Source organism: Colletotrichum godetiae (assembly GCF_030913485.1).
Source record: "Colletotrichum godetiae strain CBS 193.32 chromosome Unknown BDP55scaffold_51, whole genome shotgun sequence".
Classification (NCBI taxonomy): Eukaryota; Fungi; Ascomycota; class Sordariomycetes; order Glomerellales; family Glomerellaceae; genus Colletotrichum; species Colletotrichum godetiae.
In genome coordinates this window covers 80,415-100,317 of record NW_026851299.1, presented here as the reverse complement: position 1 = coordinate 100,317, position 19,903 = coordinate 80,415, and the positions used below count along the sequence as shown (strand labels likewise).

The window sequence follows — 19,903 nt, the reverse complement described above, 5'->3', positions numbered from 1 at the left end:
AAATTAAATGCGACTAAGCCTTGAATGCCTTGGCAAATGATCGCGGAGCTGCCGGCGCGGGTACAGGCGGAGGAACAGCGGCTGCAGGCGTTCCGGGAGCAGGGGCTTTGGCCGGAGCGGCAGCTGGAACGGTTCCGGCAGCCGGAACCGGCTGAGCGCCCGCAGCCGGAGGTTGAGCTCCAGCAGCGGGGATAGCGTCCGGCTTCTCGGGCTTCTTCTCCTTCTTGCCCTTCTTCTTGCCCTTCTTCTTCTTCTTCTTCTTTTTCTTGCCCTCGGCTTCGACTTCACCTGGATTCGTGACGTCGTCAACTTCCTCAACCTCTTCGAATTCGTCCATGTCATCCTCAGGCGTCGCGTCAGGAATCAAGCCTGATGGAGGAAGTTGGGGAGGCTGAGCTTGGCGGGCTATGATGCCGGTGTCATGTAGAGACATGTCACTGGTATAGTGTTAGTTGGGAAAGGCAGTCCTAGTTTTGAGGTCATTACTAACTGGAAAGTCTTGGCATCCTCTTCCTTGGCCACCGAAACCGGAAGGGCATCGATGCTGACCGCCAGGGCCGACAAGGTGAGTAGAGCGTTGAGAAACTTCATCTTGAAGAATCTCGCAGTCGACGTGAGAAGTTTGAGATGGTTGTGAGAGAGAGAGGCTGAAGAGTGAAGTGTGTTGGATGATGAGGAAAAATGACCAATTCGAGGCGGGATCTTGCCTGGATCTTATAGTAAACCGTTCTACAGACTTCGTGACAAGAGAACGGTTGAGCTCTTAGCTTTCGCGCATCTGAAAAAGAGCCACCAATGGCGGTGACGACAAATCCACTCGTCTCAACACATCTCTCAAAGGTTGCCGGCGGTCCAACTGGCGGAGGAATTCAATCACAGAGCACCGGCCGTCCCACGGAGCCTCCGTGTAACGGTTCGCGAATTCGACAAAGTTCCAACGCTCACGGTCACCTGGTCCCGGCTTCTCGATGAGGGCCGTTGTTGAGTTGAGCAGTTCTCTTCGAAGACCAATGACCATGGGCCGCCCATAGCGTGACACCTCACCATCTCCACGCAAGGGTGTGGACGCTGGGGCCACGATTCTGGGTTCTGCGAACACGGACATGAAGACTAAAAGACGTTCATCTAGCCTAAACGTCACTTGACAAGCCGTTTTTCTATTAAGGGTGAGCTCCCCGCCCGTCCGCTCAATACGAAAAGCTTGTCCAATACGGTTTGTTGTTACTTTTCTTCGGCGAGTACGAGCACGCCGCACAGGGAGTTTTGCGACTTCCATCTGGAGTCGTTTTCTCCGTCGTCGTTTGAGCCCGGGTAACGTCGTGAGCTCGCGTTCGAAGTGCCTTACCCACGCTTCCATGCAGCGTTCCATGCATGTTTAATTCATCTTGTGGAGCACCTTGAGTCGAGACGCGCACAATCTCCCCGCTAATCTCGGCTGGTACCTTGCATCCTACAGCCGTTATTATTAATGAGTCGGCTTACGATGTAGTCTGATCTGAGCATGCAATCCAAGAAAGATTGGCCAACGGTAACGTTATCTTCCGAGTTCCTCGGGAAAGCCGTGATGTCCAAGCCATAAGTAAGGCCATATTCTGAGCATAGCCATCGGGGACCAGGCCTGGGCTTCCCGACTTGAGCGCCAGGCCTAACCATCCCAGCTACGAGAATACTAAGTAGCCTTAGGAGAAATTTCAACGATAGGTTTAAAGAGCGTTTATTGTACCTTCTTGCTTCTGTGTGAGGTGTTGATAGATATCTACGAGCCAAACATCTGGCATCAAGTAGGTAATAGCAGGCTGAAGTCAATGCATCGATCGCAATGTAAACATCATGGTTGAGGTGGGAAACTGTACATTCGGATGCAACCCGTGAAGTTCGTTCTTTAGGCCAACCGGAGGACAACATTCGGGCCCGGAGAGAGGGGAAACAGAGCCTGTTTCCTGGGAACACTATCTGTATCCATCGTTCAAAGTCAACCTTTCATACCTACATCTAGATAGGCTTTGGGAAGTATGCCCCGAGCTTCGTCGTACTGCGTAATTGCCTTTAGGAACCCTACTCGGACCAAATCAAGACACTGGCCAAGAGATGGGTCTCACCTTGATATCGTTACGCAAGGAAGTTGATCTTTTGGTGATCTTGAAATCGGCAGGAAGCCGAAAGGGTGGATAATACCAACTGTTCGTTCACGGACATGGCCGCGCGAACCTTCGTTTCGCTACATGAGATGATCTGGACGGGAGCGAATGGGAACGTAGTAGCAGTGTTCAGAATTCTTGCTTACCTGCAAATCGATCCATGTGTACATAACGCTATGTCTGTTTGCGATTCATCCCCGCTGAGCCCTCCGACTTTGGTGTTTGTCAATCTGCACGGTTCGGCCCGAGGACACGAATGAATCAGAACCGCTCGCAACGTGGAGGCAGAAAACAGCGAGAGAGTTCATAAATGATATGTACGAGCAACGTTGTCACCAATCCACGTTGTCCAGATTGAAATGTCACGCGATGCTGGTATTTTGGGTTCCGTCCATTTGATTGAGTTCTAGAAGAACAGCTACGGCGGCACCCGCATCGTGCATCCAGCAGTCAAAGGGTGCATGGTGCATGGATCATCTGATAGACTGAGCATATGACAGGTGTGTCCAATGAGCTTAACTTCGGAACTGGTCGCCTTACTTTCGGTTTCGGCATTGGCTTATCAGCAAAGTCGCTGGCATAACCTACGGCCATGGCTGGGGTATTGCACGCATCCTACGGACTTACATCCATGACGCACCTTACCAACGACTTACCCGGACTGCGGAGATTCTTTCTGAATGACGTGATGTCTTTATTCCGAGTGAGTGAGAAAATCAACCCGATCCTCGCCTTGTTTTTGGGTGTTGTTGGATAGAACTTGATGATGGATAATGCAACATAAAGCTTAACCTTGTGGTTAAATGAGCTTGGATAGTAATAGAGCGGGCCGACTCTTCGAAGCTTTTCGGTAATCCAATATTCTAATTATCGAGTGAACCATGACCCTGAAAGTTTATGGCTATCGAGTTCGTCTCCCAGCTGCTTGTACCATGGTCCGGACAATGTTTCTAACACCTGCCCGTTCTTCTTTGCCTAGTAGGTGTCTCGCGACTCTACGGCCACGAAAGATTCGATTGCGTCGGCAATGCATTCCTCCAAAGTCCGACATTTCGTTCCCAGAATGTCCACAGAACACTGAGTGTTGATGGCAAACACAGCATTTGGCATGTCTATCCAGGAGTCAGCGGTTGTAATACCGGGCACGTGTCCTCAAAGCACTTACCACCACCCGAAAGATGTTCCGATGGCAGATCATGACGGTGTTTGGTTGATCTTTTCCGAATGATTTCGATGATATCACGGTTCGAATAGTGGCCGCTGGCAACGAAGAAGCGTTTATTCCCGGCCTCGGGCTCTTCCATGGCCCGTACGTGACACAAAGCTACATCACGGACATCGGCGAAGATTGGATACTAGTGAATATGAGCATACTTCTGGGCGGATCAGGGTATGACAAGAAGACTCACCTCGATTGTGGGTATGAGTTTTTCCATCGAACCGTTGATAAAGCTTCTTATAACCTGATTTGACTCGCTCAGGAAGTCAAGGCTGTTTAGACGCTGCAGCACTAGACCGAAGACGAGAGGGGGTAAGATGATAGACATCGTAAATCCTGGAGACTTGTCACTCAGAAAATCCCACGCCGCCTTCTCTGCGAAGGTTTTTCTTGCTGAGTTATTGCGTTGGGGTATACGTGCAGAGTGCAGACTCGAGTCGAGGTGAATTTACCTGCATAGCCGCCAGCTGGGCTTCCCAGTGCCTGCTCGACTGTGATGGGGTTCCAGTCTGCCTCTTCATACGTGTGGCCACACCAAAGACCCTTTGACATATCCAACATGGAGACGAAGGACCCCGTAATCACCTGAAAAGAATCAGCTGATGTTGCAACGTGTCTATGTAAGAGTTGGTCCGTACCACTCGATTGACCAGCGGGGATCCCGCCTTGATAGCCTGCAGAATCTTGGTGGTCCCGACAACAGCTGGGTCGATCAAATCTGCCTGGATGTCTTTGACTCCGTATGTGACCGGGCTCGCAGTGTGTATGACGGCGTCGAATGGGGGATCAGATCAGACTGCCTCGTCAAAGGCCCCTGGTCGTCCAACATCGGGAACGAACACAAAGCTTAACTTGTCGGCCGAATGTTTAGGGAACGCTTCACTGATGATATCAGCCTTGGCCTGATTTCGTACTGTCGTGACTACGGAGTAGCTAGCCGAATTCCAGACCGTTAGTGAGGGCATGGCCGCAAGGCTATGTGGATGAGGGTTTACCCTCGGTCTAGCAGCACTTTGATGGCGTGCATGGCGATGAAGCCGGTACACGCATTATCTCTGTTGATCTCGTGATATCGACTGAAGGAACGATACATGGCAGGTAAAAGATCTCAACGTCTCGGGGCTAAAGTACTTTACGTAACAGGCTCGTCTTATCGGAATGACCTTAAGCGACGAAACCTTTGCTCATCCACGAGACTATGAATCTACCTCTGAGGACAAACACGGACTTCGCTATCTCTATTGTAGTTATCACGGACTTCCAAGTTACAAAGACGGCGAAAGTCTTTACATCCGGATTATGGGCCGAGTGTTGGAGTAGCAAGCCCCAAGCAACTGCCGAGAACGAGCGAGGACGGTGATACCTGCAACCTAGCCTAGTTGTATATTTCCGTTGCCCGGGCTTGTTTCGAATTACGACTTTGATGTAAAGACATCGGCCATATTTGCTATCTACGTGCTTCGTGTGATGGTAAAAGCAAGGACGCGCCTGCACTAGTCGGTTGGATAATTATTGTAGGCAATGGCTACGTAATTGAGCTGTTCGGAGACCCGGTGATCACCCCATCGGTCAAATTTGATCCATGGTTGTGATCCCTTGAGTGGCTCTAGCGATGGCAGAACATAGTTACAAGGCTGGTGATCTACTATTGACAACTTGGTACAGTTGGCGATACAGTCACTTCTGCGCTCTCATGTGTTTGATCAAATTGCAGGAACCAAATGCGCATGATGAATTATTGCTTTCTAGGTCCTTATGACTCCATGCACACACTTCCACCTTAGTAGATTTTACTTGATCAGCATAGCAGCAAAGTCGTGCAAAAACTGTCAGCGGCCTTTCTTCTTCCAACCCTTTGCATGCCATTTGCTTGCGCGATTGGGGAAGAAGTCGACCAAATCATGCAGACTGGCATCATGGGCAGCGATGACGAAGATGTTGGGGTCTGCATCAGACTTCTGGATCGCCTTAAGAGTGTCACGGGCATCTTGTAAGTGCAAGGCCATGACCAGCTCGCCCGATAGTAATGCATCATGACACAAAGGATGAGTAGATCGCTTATATAATGCTACACGAGGAAGACAGTTGTACGCCTTTGTGGCGCCCCTCGCAATAATTGTACAATGAACCAAAATCGCGACATATCCTGAAGTGAATCTGAGCATTATCTGGTATCCAGTATGTACTAGCTCAGGATGCAATTGGAAATGTCGAATTCAACGCTCATGTCGCCACATAGAGGGCAAACAGATTAGGTGCACTAAGAAACATCCAATATTAGTAAACGCAAATGCTAGTCTTCAGAACAGGTACTCTGCTTACGCTGTAGTAAGGAAGGTCGGTCTTCCAGGAGTACTCGGTGCAGGGTCCGGAGGGGGTTTCGTAGCACTGAAGTTACAGTAATTAGAACACCACAGTCTTTGTACGGGGAAAAGTACGTACGATCCATCCACCGCTACCAGGGACCTGGCCCGTGTTCCAGGTCAACTTCTGGTTGGAGTAGCACGGGCTAGGAGCCGCTCTCGCCTCAAGAGGGGCGGCAGCCACATCCACAGCGGGAGCAGCCACTGCAAGCGAGGCAAATACGAGAATTGCGTTGAAAAGCTGCATCGTTGCGATAAAGACTGGAGTTTTACGGAATGATTGTACAATGTTCTGATGGCTGAGAGAGTTGAATTAGTTGCCTCGGGTGGGAGTTACCATCGTCTTATGTATCTGCACTTGAACTCCAGCTACATAGTCTGAGGCGATCTTAGGCCGCCAAGAGGAGTACCAATCTAATCACGAGGGTGGGAAAAGTATAACTTATGAGCCTCATGTCCCAGTTTCACGGGAGAAGCATACTAAATGATGTATGGGTAGCTCCTTCTAATTACCGGTACTACTTCTCCTCGAGGCGGTAGGGTAGTCCGGAAGGCATGAATCGCACTGGTGGGGTTGGAGCGGCGGGCTTCTCCATGTTATTGCGGCAGTGTGGCTAGAGCCTGGGTGTACGTACGAGAGGTCTCCAGCGTGCATTTTCCCCCACCATTCACATAATTGTAGCTGCAGTGCGGTAAGTTCATCCCGACTGAGAAGGCTAATCCTGGGAATAGATCGAATCATGGAAATTACCACGGGGAGAACCCGCGTTGGCAAGCATCGCTAAGGCTTGCCATTCATCTACGTGAATAAAGTTAAGAGATTCTGGCTCTGTATGTATCCCACGACTGCCTATATTTACGACGAAAGTATCCAACGGCAAGTGAAACAGGGGCCACTGCGTGTGACTCGTGGGTCGCGACTCGTTAGTGTGGAGTATTACTCCGTACTCAAGATGGGTTCCGAAGCTTCGGTCTCGGATTTCTATGAAAGCCGGCACCACCAGCTTCAACTCAGAGTTATATTGCGCGGGCGCCTCCCGTCTCGTACGTTCATCGCTCGCGCCCCTTCAAATATTCCCCCACAGACACTGAGCCCTTGATTGCTTGACCTGCTGTTTTCTATCCGTGATTTTGTCGGAATGTGGAAGTCCAATTTGACTTTCGAGTCAGGAGGCCCGCAAGAACCACTCCAAGCTTTTTACAATTACAGAATATCAAAGGGGGCTCCAACGAGTAATAGTAGGCAAAGGCGGAAATAATAGAACAGGCCAGGCGCATAGTTGAGTACGTGGTTACCTGCCTAGAGTCTGGCCTCACAGGCATCTAGATCCATGGCGAACTTTCTAGCCTGACGGAAATAGGACCTCGTACGTCCACAATTATACCGGCGGGGAAACGCACCTCGCCGATAACAGTCCTGGATTTTCCAGAGGCTCACGAGAAGCGAGTAGGTTTTCGTTGCTTCCTAGTCAACAGCAAGCCGAGCGGTAGATGAGGCTTTGCTGCTCAGTCGCGATACCTGGAGAATCCGAGCCCAGAGCGCCATGGTCATGCTACCAATAGTACGGCCTCTGTCGAGGTAGTACTTACTTGTGGTCTTCGGTGTCCAGAGTAGTACCTGCCCATTCTTGATTATGGTTCTTAGGAAGCTGGCTGACACTTCAAGATCATTACTCCTCAATGATCCATCTCATCATGTACTTCTCGACCTCATGTGTTCCCCGATACGTTTCCGCTAACCCCTCGTTGCCCACGATTCCAAGCTCGTTCTCGTGTTGAACGATTTTCTCGGACCAGTAGTCGTTATCGATGGTCCAGGTTCCAAGATCCTCAAACCCCAATTTCTTATACAGTCCATATCCTTCAGCCGAAGCAACAAGGAAAGTCGGAATCTTCTCATCGTCACTGATGTCGATGACCGCCTTGAGCAAACTTGCTCCAATACCCTTCCTTTGATGATTAGGGTCCACCATTATATTTTTCACATCTGATATCGACGTCAGCACATTCGTCGGCGGTCGGCGCCCAGATCACATTCTGGTCACTGCCAGCTTCAAATCATAGCCCTTACAATTATGTCGCCGTCCATCCACTGCCTTTTCGTAACACTCATCCATTTCTTCCTCTCTCGGATGGCCAAAGCGCTCCCACATCTCCTTCATGTGAGGTTTGATTGAGAAAATGAATGGCACGGTGGGCTCGGTATCCGCACTTTCCGTCGGCTTCGCCAGTGTGGTAGCAGCAGGCGGCTCTGTCGCATCGACGACGTGGTATCTGATGAAACCTACAACGGCATGTGTGCCGGGTACGACGGCGATCAGGAAACGATTCTTGGGATTCTTCAAAGCGAGTCGCGTTGAAAGTGGGAGAATGTCTCGCGGATGGCGCTCGAAGAACGTTGCGTAGAAGTCGTGAAATTGCTCGAGAGCTGCATAGTGTATGGCTGCAATGGCATCTGCATCTGCCTCGGTTGCTAGCTGGATATGAGTTGGCGGTTGCGGTGCCATCGTGATAGACGCAGCACTGTTTTTGATCGAACAAGATAGACGTGGGAATTTCTCAATGAGAGCTCTCTGATATAGTGACGCAAGCTGATGTGAGGTTTTTATGCGAGGCTTCAGGCTTACACGCTACGAAGGTGCTTACCTTTTGCACTCAAGACCGGGGGGGAGGGGTTGTTCACGGAGATTGTCGCGCCAATCACTTTCGGTTAGCCGCTTTTCGGCTGTACGGAGTGTAGATTGGTCCCGGGGTGCGGAGCCTACCGGATGACTCACCGGCCGGACCTATACCAATAGGCTACATACCCTATTTTCAAAGACAGCTTGCATACTCGACTTGATAGGCGACCTATCCTTGCAAGTCGTTGCGATAGCCTCGACACCAAGGTTAACAAGGAATCTAGTCACCCTTTTATGATGATGGTCGAAAAGGTGTCAACTCTCAGGAGCTACTAAGATCCCTTCTGACAATATCGGAGAAAGGTAGTTGACCATCAGCTTGAGACAACTGCCTGCCCTTAGAAAGCTCAAGGTATCGTAAATCAGCGCTTGAGGACCTTGATGTAAAGCCTACATCGCAATCAAGGTTCGGAGCTACCATAGACCAAAAGTGTTACGCCAACAATTACCATGCCCTTTCTCCGTTTCTCCAAAAATAACTGCACAAGAACTATATAATGGGCTCTTCTGGGAAGATTTCTTCATTCTGCGCTCAAAAAGTTGATTAACTACACCTACCAAATCTGTATCTAGTCAAGCAGTTTTCAAATCTGTCATTATGGACAGCCCAACAAAAAGTAATGGCGAACGAAGAGATGAGATTCATACTGCTAGTCTTGCCAAAAGTCAAGGAGCAGTTGAAACACTGTCCTCTTACCTCTCACTTCAAACCATTCTGGACCCCTGTTCACTCCTGAGATTACAAGAAGGCCAGATTGCTGAGCGCCGAACCGAGGAACTTGAACACATCGGCGAAGGATTTTGCGCCACCATCTACGACTTCGGCAGCACCGGCCAGGTAATCAAACAGGCAAAAGAGTCACGGAAACTCCCGGAATTACTTGTCGATTATGTTGCGCATCGGAAGATTTACGCCGCCGGCCTACACATGGCGGTACAAGTCTGCATTCCTCGTCCAGCAGAGTTCATCAACCCGGAAAAGCTCGGCGCTTGGTATAAAGAAAACAGAGAATCGAGCAAGCTGCCGGATAACCGATCTCTCGTCAGCAGAAACATGGCGATCCTCGTATCTGAGCGGATTCCGGCACTACCTCTAGAGATTCGCAACGCCATCATCGAAGTTTTCTGTCCCAAAGAGCAGAGAGTGGCTGCTCGTGCTATCAGAAGGAACAACAACTGTCTTGCTCGACTGTACCTGGGCCGGCGTCGACAGAATACCAGAGTTGAGGGAGGCTTCGAACTGCGCAACTTCGAAATGACCTTGGATAAGTTGGAGATCCTCAACCTCGACCCACTTCAGTACGTGGCACCGATGGCAGAGGCCTTAGCAGTGATGCATTGGGAGACCAAGCACGATGCATTCGATGTCGAGTTCGTCCTCGCCTCCTCGCCGAGACCGACAACTCGAACCGCAGAGTGGGCATCGATCAAGACGACACGGGAACCCGTTGATGGCTCCGAGTCTCATCAGAAGTCGGTGCAGGTTTGGCTTCTAGATTTCAACCAGGTGGGAGAGATCACCATGGACAACAAGGGAGTGGGAAGGGCAGTGAGGGGATTCTGGGATAATGATCCGTACTACCCCAGGCCAGCTACGGAGGAGGACTCGCAGGACACTACCGAGGCAAAGCTGTGGCGTAAATTCAAGCAGGTGTATCTGGCGACCTCGGCTAAGATTCTGAAAGACAATACACTAGCCAAGGTCTTCATCAAGGCAGTCGAATTGGAAGGCAAGAAAAGATTAATATGCCCTCCCGTGCTTCAGGGTCCGCCGAGAGCATCGACAACTATATCTATACCACTACGATCCGCCGGCAAAAAGAAGCAGAGGAGTTATGTCGACTTCAATGACTAATGAGCACCCATTAGAAGGAAGTACTTATCATAGGATTGTACTAGTTAGGTTCAGGGCCTCGAAGGCATATGAAAGGTTCGAAAATTCAAGATACATAGCTTTAGCTCTCAAAAGGCTGTACTAGAAGCAGCTTCGAACCCCAAACTTTAGAACCTGAATCACTAAGAATTAACATACCCAACCTGACCACTTGACCAAATGCCCCGTCACTTGACTAGAAAGGCACGAGGTACCTGGCCTGCCGGCGGGGCTCGATCGTGCAGTGGGGCCGGGAGAACGGGTGGAATTTGCTCCACCGCCGTGAATCACTTGATGCCGAACAAAGGCTCACCGGGAGGTACACGCTCAATAGGCCATTTCAAAGTGCATTTACAAGTGTTTCTAGAGTGAGCCTGTTCGGAATACAAAAAAGAAAGGCTTGGCTGGAACTAACTCACCCTCGCCGCACTCAGCGCTGGATCTGCTCCCGGCGTACCTCAGAACATCCCGTCGAAAACTGAGGCCAATGTTGAAAATTACGCACACTTTTAGAATTAAATATAGACTCCAGGCCATCGAGCATTGTCTTTCCGGACTCTCGCATTTGACTATGCCCGGCGATAACTGTCCTGCAGCCCCACCTTTCTGAGGATGCTCAACACGATCAACAACGATTACTGCACCCGTGACACGCTTTGGTTAAATTCGGAATCTAAGCACCGAAAAAAGCATTCCCTTCTTTCTTCTTTCCCACAACAACTTTAACTAGATCCTATCTTTCGTGGATGGGTGTATCCTAACGATGCTCCATCCTCCCTGATATGGTTCAACACCTTCGCGGGTGACTACCTGAATGCCCTGTCTTCTCCATCACCTTCTATATCAGGATGTAAATTCGCATTCGATTTTTTGAAGGGTTGTGTTACACATTTATTCAAGAAATTTAAATCAATCGACTAATATTACATCTGATTGGCCTCACTATTGATACCTGTAAGAAGATAAGCTTTAGAACAAGACCAGATAAAACTGCTCTAATAACACCGCCAGGCACTGATTGGACGGCCCTCCCTCCGACAACTAGTGTAGAACTACAGGCAATATAAGTATTGATCTCTACAGAACGGAGACCATTTTCCTTCCCTCGTTGTTGTGTCCATTTCAACTTGGCTGATACTTTTGACAACGCGGGCTGATGGTCACGGTCAGCCACACTGCCGAGAAGAGGACGGACGTGTTGATGACGTCTGGGCAAAGCCAAATATGCTGAGATTTCCCGGCGCTTGTTGGTCCAAAGGGCTACGTGGTACAGCGTGATCTTCGAGATAGATGAAGCTACTCAATGCGTTGTCGGCGACTGGAAGTCAATTTTTGGCGCCCCTCGAGCTCCGCCGACTTGGCCTTCTTAGCACTCGGCAGTTTTGAAGCAGAGATCGTGCTCTCATTGAAACGTACTGGCGACTGACACTAGCTGCGCAGCCAAACCAGTAAGAGACTCAGCAAGGCTAGTCCTAGCAAGTCCTTTCCAACCCACGTGTTCACTTCCTTACAGTCACGGCAGTCAGCTGGATCTACGCAATGTCGTCGGCCGAAACCTGTACTAGAAGGGATGTCCAAGAACATCTGCATGGGACAGGTTACAATCAACGCACGAGAGCATATTCCAATCAAGAGCTGGCACCATCTCGTCTAAAGTATGTAGAATTCCCGGATCAGCAATACGATGCAGATAGTGGCACTACTTTCCTGACAAACGCTCAACCTGCACCTCGGGAGAGACGGGATGGCACAGCCCATAGAAGTCGAATGCTATCCAACTTTCACGTTCAATTTGACCAAATGCAGACAAATGTCAACGCAGCATCGTCCAATGGAACACCCTACAAGCCATGCGATCCCATTTCCAGTCGAACCAAGAAACCCAGCGAAACTATCATTTCTCGAGAGCGGCTGCCGTCCCCGACAGGAAACCTTATTACAAGAAGGTTTTCATGTAACAGTCGAGGTTTTGCAGTAGTCGTATCTGCCGACCCCTCCCCTCCCACATTGGCGTCGTCGCGCTAATCAATAACAGCTCAACCCCCGCCAGGTTGCATCGAAGTAAGGGGATCAACCCCGGTTCCGTACCCTTCTCGATGGCACACTCGACGTTACTCCAATCACACGGCGATGTCTCTCTTCAAAAGTTCAATCAGCATTTGCTTGTTGTTAAGCTTCTGAAGTGTTCCCCCGCTCGGACCAAAGCTCGGGTACTCTGTATCCAAATCTGTATATGAATAGCCCGTGCCATGTCGCGGCTTCTTCGAGATGAACCTTTAAGACTCCAACCGCCACGTTTTTGAACTACTATTGAACAGAAGCAAACCGGATTTTCTTATCTTTTGCAAGAGTTCAGTCTCTTTGCGCAACGTCAAAATGTCTTATAACGAATCATCCAACATAGGGCGAGACCGCGAGATGAAAATACGGATGGCACAGGAGGCCAAAGCTGTCATCGAATTTGAAGAGGATCCTCATCGCGCAGCGCTGGAGGATAACCCATCCGAGGCAAAAGTTGGCATCAAAACATGGATCGCAATTTTTGTGAGGCTTTTGGATCTCCCCAGTCTTTCTGGTGCAGTCCAGCTAACATGCATAGTCTATGGCTTTGTCATTCGGTCCATGTGTTGGACTTGCGTTCCTTACCGTCGCCGCCGTCGTCGTGCAAATTGCTACAGAGCTCGGCGGACAAGACCAGTTAGCTTGGCTTGTAGGAGCATGGTCTCTTTCGACAGCATGCTCCTTCTCCCTCGCTGGGCCTCTCAGCGACGTGTTCGGCCGAAGAATGTTGGTCATTGGTGGCCAAGTCACAGTTGTCATCGGCTCCATCGCCGCGGTGGCCGCGCAGAATATCGGAACGCTCATTGCCGCTGAGACACTCATCGGCATCGGAACTGGCTTCGTTTTCGTCTCCTACGCAGGTGTGCCGGAGATGCTCCCAAACAAGTGGCGTTCTCTTGGTCTGGGTATCTTGGAATCTGGCATCGCTGTTCCCTGGTGAGTCTGAACATCTGAACATCTGACCCTTCTTTTCCCGTGTTCCGTGTCGCATGGTTCGAACGCCTCCCCGAGTCAAGGAACTCTGTCTCTTACCCCAAATTCTCGGCACATATATCTGGGTGCCGACTTCAGGCGCCCTGCCGACCACACCTCCTTCACAGATCTAGACGTGGGGAATCCCCGCACTTCGACTAATCGATCAAACCTGGGGTGTTCGTCTGCCGAGAAAGAGCCAAGGTAGCTGACATTTAGAATTCACAGGGGCATCCTCTCCGTCCTACTCGGCAATGCATTTTTCAAGTACGCTTCATGGAGATGGATATTCGGCCTAAGCATCATTATTGAGGTCATTTCCATCGCCGGCACTTGGTTCTCTTACCACCCAACCCCGCGACCCCGGGGCGACTTTGACAAGACTCGCATGCAACAACTCAGGGATGTAGACTGGATTGGTCTGTTTCTGTTCACGGCCGGTCTAGCCATTGCCCTCATCGGCCTGACATGGGGTGGCACCCCAGCCTACCCGTGGAATAGCGCCGGCGCCATCGCACCCATCGTCATTGGCTTCGCGGTCCTGGCCGTCGGCTTTGCGTACGACTTCAAGGTTGCTGCTCATCCGATGTTCCCATTGAAGCTCTTTGTCATGTTCCGTCGCTACTCCGTCCTTCTTGTTGTCCTCTTCGTCTCGGGTATGAACTTCAACTCCATGTCAGCCCTCCTACCCCAAGGGTTCCTGTACATGTTCACGACGGACGGCATTGAGATTGGTGCGCTCTCACTACCCAACACCCTGATGATTGGCTTCACTGGTGTTCTCGCGCCTCTCATTGCCCACAAGGTTGGCTATATCAAGTGGCAACTTGTCATCGGCATGGCCTTCCAGGCAGTCTTCATCGGCGCCAGTGCTGCGACTGTCTACCCCAACCACAAGTTTGCATATGCCTTCATTCCTGCTTTTGGTGTACCCATGTTCGTCTGGGTCACTATCTTGTCCTATGCTGTTGCCAGTCTCCACGTTCCGCACTCAAATCTGGGAGTGGCGATGGGCCTGTTAGGTACCTTCAGATCAGGAGGCGGCGCGGTTGGCAACGCTATCTTTAACACAATCTTCCAAGAAAAGTTCCGCGCATTCGCTGGCGAAGAACTCACCAACGCAGCCATCAGCAACGGTCTGAACCCTTCCGACCTTGGTATCATTATTCCCGCGGCGATCGAGTTCAACTTGGGCAACCCTCGGGCATTGGTCAATGTTCCGGGTATCACTCCAGAGATCCAAGATGCTTTGAGAGAGGCCGTGCGAGAGGGAGCCGGACACGCCTTGAAAATCGTGTTCTACATCACCATCCCTTTCAGTGTCATTGCCTTGATCTGCTCTCTGTTTATTGAAGATCCCACGGCGTACATGACGAACCACATCCAGTCTGCTATGGGGCAAGAAATGGCCCAGAATCGTGGGAAGCGCGCTACCACTCCCGAAGAAGGCCAAGCGATCGAGTTTGAGACCGTCAGAACGGTTCACTCGGAGCAGATTATGGGAAAGAACTGAGAATGTCACGTTGAATCAAGACGCTCAGGATACGGGACACCGGTCCTGTCTGCATTTATAAACGCTCAGACATGGGGAGACGTAATATTTAGAATCAATATTTAGGATGGTATTTATTTTACACGGATGAGTCAATAGCCTGTCCATGCTTTGCACATAATCTTCCAACCGAACAATTGAAGCCATACCTCCTCGACTAGTCATTCTTCCCGTGGGTAGGTATAGGTAGCTGGCATGTGGAGGCAGTCTAAGTCTAGACTGCCGAGTGTGGGGCCGAGGAAGCCGGCAGCTGATCGGGATTGGCTTCACCCTTGATTTCTCTCCGAACTCCAGGGAAGTTTTGTTCGCAACCCATCTGCTTCTCATGGAATCTCAAATAGAATAGCAGGAACCAATTTCAGAGATCTAGTATTTGCTGTCGCAAGCACCAGTTCATTGCGAAGTTCTGAACAGATAGCGTTAGAGCCCATGAAGGAAAGTCATTGCGTTCGAGAACGATCTCCCTCGTGAATAATTACTCCAACACCCGACTACGAATCACAATCTTATAGCGACGACATACGATACCAACTATACTATTACGAGATCCTCCATCGGTAGGAAGGTAGAGGATATGTAAACTGAGCCATGCTCAACTCAAATTCATTATCTGCATGTCCAGCGAGTCCCAACGCCTGGCCCTAAATATTCACATAGGCCGTCTAGCCCTCTCGACCCGCTGGCATTGAATGGTATATAAAAGGAAGAGAATACTCCAATGCCCAAGTCCTCGTCACGCCCGTAACCTCGTATTGCTGGTTCATTCTATCGCTCTGTTTTCATCTTCTTCCATGGTCGTCTGGAAGTTGGGCTGGACCGTTGGGTGATGCGTGATGTCCCGAGTCCAACTCATACCGGGCCTCGGTAGGGGCTTCGTAGATTGGGTTCGTGTTGGCTTCAGCAGCATAAGAGTGTGGCTGTGTGTGACCGAGAACCTTTGACTCTTGTCCGCCGTAGTAATCGTTGGCTGGCGATGGCGAAGAAAGTGCTGAGGCGTTGATGGTACCCGGGCTGTGCTTACCGCCAACTGTGCTGCCATCGTGGCCAAGCTCGTGGTGATGTTCGCTCGGCTCGACGACTACCTCCTTCTTGGCCTTTCTCCGACGCCACCAGAAGAAGAACCCGGCGCCAAGTAGCGCGATGGCTCCGAGGGAGACGCCCACACCGATGCCGGCGGCGGCGCCTGATGATAGCCCCCCTGAAGACGATCCTGCTACCGCAGTGGAGCTCGCGGTGGCAGATCCGCTGGTTGCTGTAGGAGTGATGGCGCCCGATCCTGTTCCGGTTGCTGTGGCTGTTGCGGACCCGGTGCTGACGGGTGTAGTCTGGAATTTGGAGTTAGAGTACCACTCGATCGTGTTGTGGATTATAGAGAAAGACTTACGCCCGCTGAGTAGATGGTAGAGTATGCACCATCGTTGACAGCTTTTGAACTTGTCATGATCCAGTGCTGAGCAGGTTGACGAGCTGAAACACCGTCGGAGCCCTCGATCTCGCTCGACATGAAGAGGTTGGATCCGGGGTGAACATCGAGCACGTAGCCTGTGCCGTTTGCAACGTTCGTGAACTTGTAGGTGCCCGGTTCACTCGCCCACTCAGTGACGTCCCATTGCTGAGTCTCGTCCGATTCCGTTTTTCTCAAGCACCCTCTTGTGCCACTAGGATGAACCTCCGCCGAACTCCAGCACACAGAAAGCTGTTGGCTCACGCCGGCTGAGCTTAGTCTCATAAGATACCGGCCATCGTGGTTTGGCACTGGTTGAAATTGCCATACCGCGTCTGTCTTGCCGAAGACCCTGAGGCCATTGTTGGTATCCTGGAGGTTGTTGTCGAGTGGTGTTGAAACGTTCGCAACGCGCCCCTCCGAGATGGCGTACCAGACATTCGAGTCCAGCGATACGGCCGACATCGTTGTTGTCTTGTTGTCGACTTCTTAAATAGAGGATGCGGCGACTCGACGGTTATCGTCGACGTGCTCTCGGTGGTGTAGCGTTCGGCGTCTTCCAGCGTATCTGCGGTGTTCGCAGGACGACGAATGAGACTCAAAACGCCGAAATTAAGCCAACATCAGAATGATCACACTCAGAAAGCGATTTTTCTCAGAACAAGCAAAATAGAAGGGAGGAAAAGGATTCAAAAGGACAGGAACCCAAGGAGGCTTGCAGGGGCCCCCGGACGACGTGCCGACCCCATTATTAAAAGGCATCAGCATTGAGGGCGGCAGGGGGTCAGATTGACTACACCAACTCAAGGCGGAGAGGAGCGGGAGACACACGCCAGTCGACGGGTGGGCTGGGGATTGGCTTATTTGACACTCCGCCCCTTGACGCCACGAACCAATACATGAAGGATCATCGTCTCTTGAGGTGGCTCTGCGGCGGTAAATTAAGTCCCCTACTGGCCGACGAATGGTTGGGTACAACGCTGCCGGTGCATCTGTGAAACTATGTGGTCTGGTATCGGAAGAGACAGACAGGCGACATAAGCACGCCAAAAGATCACACCAAAGTCCCGTTAGGACGTGAGACAACATCAGATGGGCCAGCCTTTCAGGCTATGTCCTCTCCCCGTTTCGTGGAAATCCTTCAGGCCCACTCGCGCCGGCATTTGCTTGGCAAACCTGGGCGTCATCCTTTTTGCTCAATGAAGCAAAGATGGTCGCGGTTCTCGAGATAACCGCAACATGGGAAAGGGAAAGGCGCTTTAGCGTCGAAGCTCCGCGGCGTCAAAGCCAACTGTAAATTCTCTTAACCTTCACGAAGAGTCAGCCACGCGACCGTTGATGACAAGAAGCGAAACAAACATCAGAAACCAGAAAAGCCGGAAAACAAGAAGTCGGCGGGCGGTAACCGCCACTCGAAATATAGCAGCGGGAGCTCGAGAAACCGAGCCAAACCGCTTGTGGGCGCAATTATAAGTTAGTAAGCGCTAGCAACTCAGCCCTGTCTATTTGGGGGCGCGAATGGGTCGTCGAGGCAAACCTGCCATCAGGGAAACCCCCAGCTTGGTCGTCATCCCTCACATTCGGCCATGATTGGATAAGATGGGCGACAACCGCGGCCGTCCGCAGTCGGAGCTGGGACGCTGATCAGTCTGCTCGGATGAGAAAGTCCGATGAACCTCAAGCAACTGAGGAGATTATGGGCACGGGAATCCCCCCTTCGGCCCTTCGGGTTCCCGTCGGGGTCAATCACGTAAACTGGTGCAATCAATGGATGTGCATTGTGATAATTTGCACCCTCGTGGCTCTGAGATTTTGGCCCGTGAGGAAAAGAGGAGAAGTTCTTTCCTACTTAACATACTATCTGGGACCCCAGGTTATATACCCGGGATAATTTAGTACCCAAAAGCCATATGCATGCTCGTGCATTTTGGCTGCCCAGTGCCGAGGGCACAGCAATATCCCAGGTGCCTGCCAAGCTCGTGCTCTGTTTCCCTGGGGTTTTCCCGCAAGTTGAGAGCCACGCGAGAGTTGAGCTTACTGACGCGAACGCGAGCTCAATGTGCTGATTTCTGTTCGTACTGAGCTAGGTACCGAATATTAGCAGCATCCCAGCATTAGCGGTGTCTGCTGGAGTCGCTCATCCTCCTTTGGTGATGACAGCAATACCACCATCGGGCCGCCACGTCCATGGAATGTATTGGATGATCCTTCTCGGTTCTACGTGACAGGTCAACGGATGCCGCCAGGTCAGAAATCCACCATTTCATGATGACCAAGCTGTGACTGCCAGTTATGATCAGTTCCCCATGTTTATTCCCGTACATGCAATTACCGCCTATTCCCGGGCTTGATCCCGCTCCCATTTTGGGTAGCTCTTTGTCGACAGCCGCGAAAGGGGAGGTAAAGGCACATGCATATCAGTTCAGGCCTGGGAAGAAATGGTCTTGGTAGGTCTACGGGTTTGGCCTGCTCGCATTCGTTAAATCCGACGAAGGAAGGCGTTTGCGACTGCTCCCCCTGAGGTGGCCCGATGGATCGGAAAGACACAGCTTCCAAACCTAGGAGCTTAAGAGTCCAGGACAGCAAATTTTGGCGCTTGGGGCTTTGGGGTTGGCGGCGGTTCTCATGCAATAGCCAGGCCTCGTCCTCCTGAAGTAGATTGAACCCAATCATGCAATGAGAGCCGAACTCAATAGAGCTGCCTACTACGTAGTCCGATCTACCTCGCTTTTGCCCCATTTTTCAACTTCGCTTACGGTCCGGAGCAGTCCTCGATTTGGAGGATCATTGACTTGGCATCAGCTCCAGCGGATGCCTTTCCGGCTGACTGCGTCGCTCATTTCCACTGTGGCAATAGAAGCTGGCTTCGTAATGGCACGCAGTTCCTAAGCGCAGCCGGGAAATTTGGCATCGTTGGCGAAGACTATCTCTCGGTTGGGCTTCTTGCTACGAATTTCCATGACCTTAAGTTGTTGAATACTAATTGGGAACACACATTGGCGACAGCAAGACTCGGCATTCACCGAGCTAATCCAGCTGTCTGAGATACAGGTTCCAGCAGAATGGTGGGGCTTTCGCTCTGATCTTACTCGAGATCATTTGATCATATGAATAAGTCTCGGCCGCTGTGAGAGTGAGCTTACCAGATAACCCCATGTCAAGAAGGTAATCATTTCTGTAATGCCGTATATTCGTCGATAGCCTTATCAGATTTACAAACATTTGCATCTATTCATGCAAAATCTGTACCTACCCTAGTCACATCGTTAGAAACCGTCCCTTCATGCTGAAGTATCAAGCTGATACCGACCTCTGACAGCGCACTTCCATTTAGCCAAGGAAAATTTTCCTTAGATAGGTGTCACGAGGGAAACCTGAGACAGTAACTTATCATCCACATCTTCGGTACGCATCGCAAATGCATCATCGAACAGGAATGGTCTTTAGCGTTGCGGCAGGAAAGTATTTCTTAACTCTGCCGTTGACGTCTGTTGGTTCATTTAGTGACATGCTTATTGCTCATTCAGCGAAATTATCATGGAGAGTTCTGTTTACCCTGCGTTCCCTCTTGTCTTTGCCGCGCCTGTACTTTTCCAAAGT

General features: G+C 50.8%; 8 protein-coding genes across 8 annotated transcripts; 3 read left to right on the top strand and 5 right to left on the bottom strand.

The window, feature by feature from the left end:
* Window positions 1–13: 13 nt before the first annotated feature.
* BDP55DRAFT_636217 (uncharacterized protein) lies at window positions 14–591 on the bottom strand (the record flags this gene model as incomplete). The annotated part of the gene is made up of 2 exons (XM_060572860.1): window positions 14–437; window positions 491–591. 2 exons carry the CDS (start codon window positions 589–591, stop codon window positions 14–16), a joined length of 525 nt encoding a protein of 174 aa, XP_060424999.1.
* Window positions 592–3,113: 2,522 nt separating this feature from the next.
* On the bottom strand, window positions 3,114–4,384 carry BDP55DRAFT_697132 (ketoreductase; the record flags this gene model as incomplete). The annotated part of the gene is made up of 7 exons (XM_060577647.1): window positions 3,114–3,250; window positions 3,304–3,493; window positions 3,548–3,750; window positions 3,810–3,942; window positions 3,996–4,079; window positions 4,155–4,290; window positions 4,353–4,384. 7 exons carry the CDS (start codon window positions 4,382–4,384, stop codon window positions 3,114–3,116), a joined length of 915 nt encoding a protein of 304 aa, XP_060424998.1.
* Window positions 4,385–5,241: 857 nt separating this feature from the next.
* On the bottom strand, window positions 5,242–6,014 carry BDP55DRAFT_677175 (uncharacterized protein). Its single transcript, XM_060575872.1, has 3 exons — window positions 5,800–6,014; window positions 5,680–5,745; window positions 5,242–5,617 (listed from the first exon to the last, which is right to left on the bottom strand). Exons 1-3 carry the CDS (start codon window positions 5,965–5,967, stop codon window positions 5,609–5,611), a joined length of 243 nt encoding a protein of 80 aa, XP_060424997.1. The 5' UTR covers window positions 5,968–6,014; the 3' UTR covers window positions 5,242–5,608.
* A 1,202-nt stretch (window positions 6,015–7,216) lies between these two features.
* BDP55DRAFT_320590 (acyl-CoA N-acyltransferase) lies at window positions 7,217–8,401 on the bottom strand. The gene is made up of 2 exons (XM_060566768.1): window positions 7,792–8,401; window positions 7,217–7,707 (listed from the first exon to the last, which is right to left on the bottom strand). The coding sequence occupies exons 1-2, from the start codon at window positions 8,225–8,227 to the stop codon at window positions 7,391–7,393; spliced, it is 753 nt and encodes a 250-aa protein (XP_060424996.1). The 5' UTR covers window positions 8,228–8,401; the 3' UTR covers window positions 7,217–7,390.
* A 598-nt stretch (window positions 8,402–8,999) lies between these two features.
* BDP55DRAFT_732608 (zinc finger protein-domain-containing protein) lies at window positions 9,000–10,256 on the top strand (the record flags this gene model as incomplete). The annotated part of the gene is made up of 1 exon (XM_060579968.1): window positions 9,000–10,256. The coding sequence occupies one exon, from the start codon at window positions 9,000–9,002 to the stop codon at window positions 10,254–10,256; it is 1,257 nt and encodes a 418-aa protein (XP_060424995.1).
* A 1,557-nt stretch (window positions 10,257–11,813) lies between these two features.
* BDP55DRAFT_636212 (uncharacterized protein) lies at window positions 11,814–12,299 on the top strand (the record flags this gene model as incomplete). The annotated part of the gene is made up of 1 exon (XM_060572859.1): window positions 11,814–12,299. One exon carries the CDS (start codon window positions 11,814–11,816, stop codon window positions 12,297–12,299), a length of 486 nt encoding a protein of 161 aa, XP_060424994.1.
* A 381-nt stretch (window positions 12,300–12,680) lies between these two features.
* Window positions 12,681–14,910, top strand: BDP55DRAFT_590821 (major facilitator superfamily transporter). Its single transcript, XM_060570921.1, has 3 exons — window positions 12,681–12,818; window positions 12,874–13,271; window positions 13,536–14,910. Exons 1-3 carry the CDS (start codon window positions 12,693–12,695, stop codon window positions 14,818–14,820), a joined length of 1,809 nt encoding a protein of 602 aa, XP_060424993.1. The 5' UTR covers window positions 12,681–12,692; the 3' UTR covers window positions 14,821–14,910.
* A 728-nt stretch (window positions 14,911–15,638) lies between these two features.
* BDP55DRAFT_732606 (uncharacterized protein) lies at window positions 15,639–16,768 on the bottom strand (the record flags this gene model as incomplete). Its single annotated transcript, XM_060579967.1, has 2 exons — window positions 15,639–16,184; window positions 16,244–16,768. The coding sequence occupies 2 exons, from the start codon at window positions 16,766–16,768 to the stop codon at window positions 15,639–15,641; spliced, it is 1,071 nt and encodes a 356-aa protein (XP_060424992.1).
* Window positions 16,769–19,903: the final 3,135 nt, after the last annotated feature.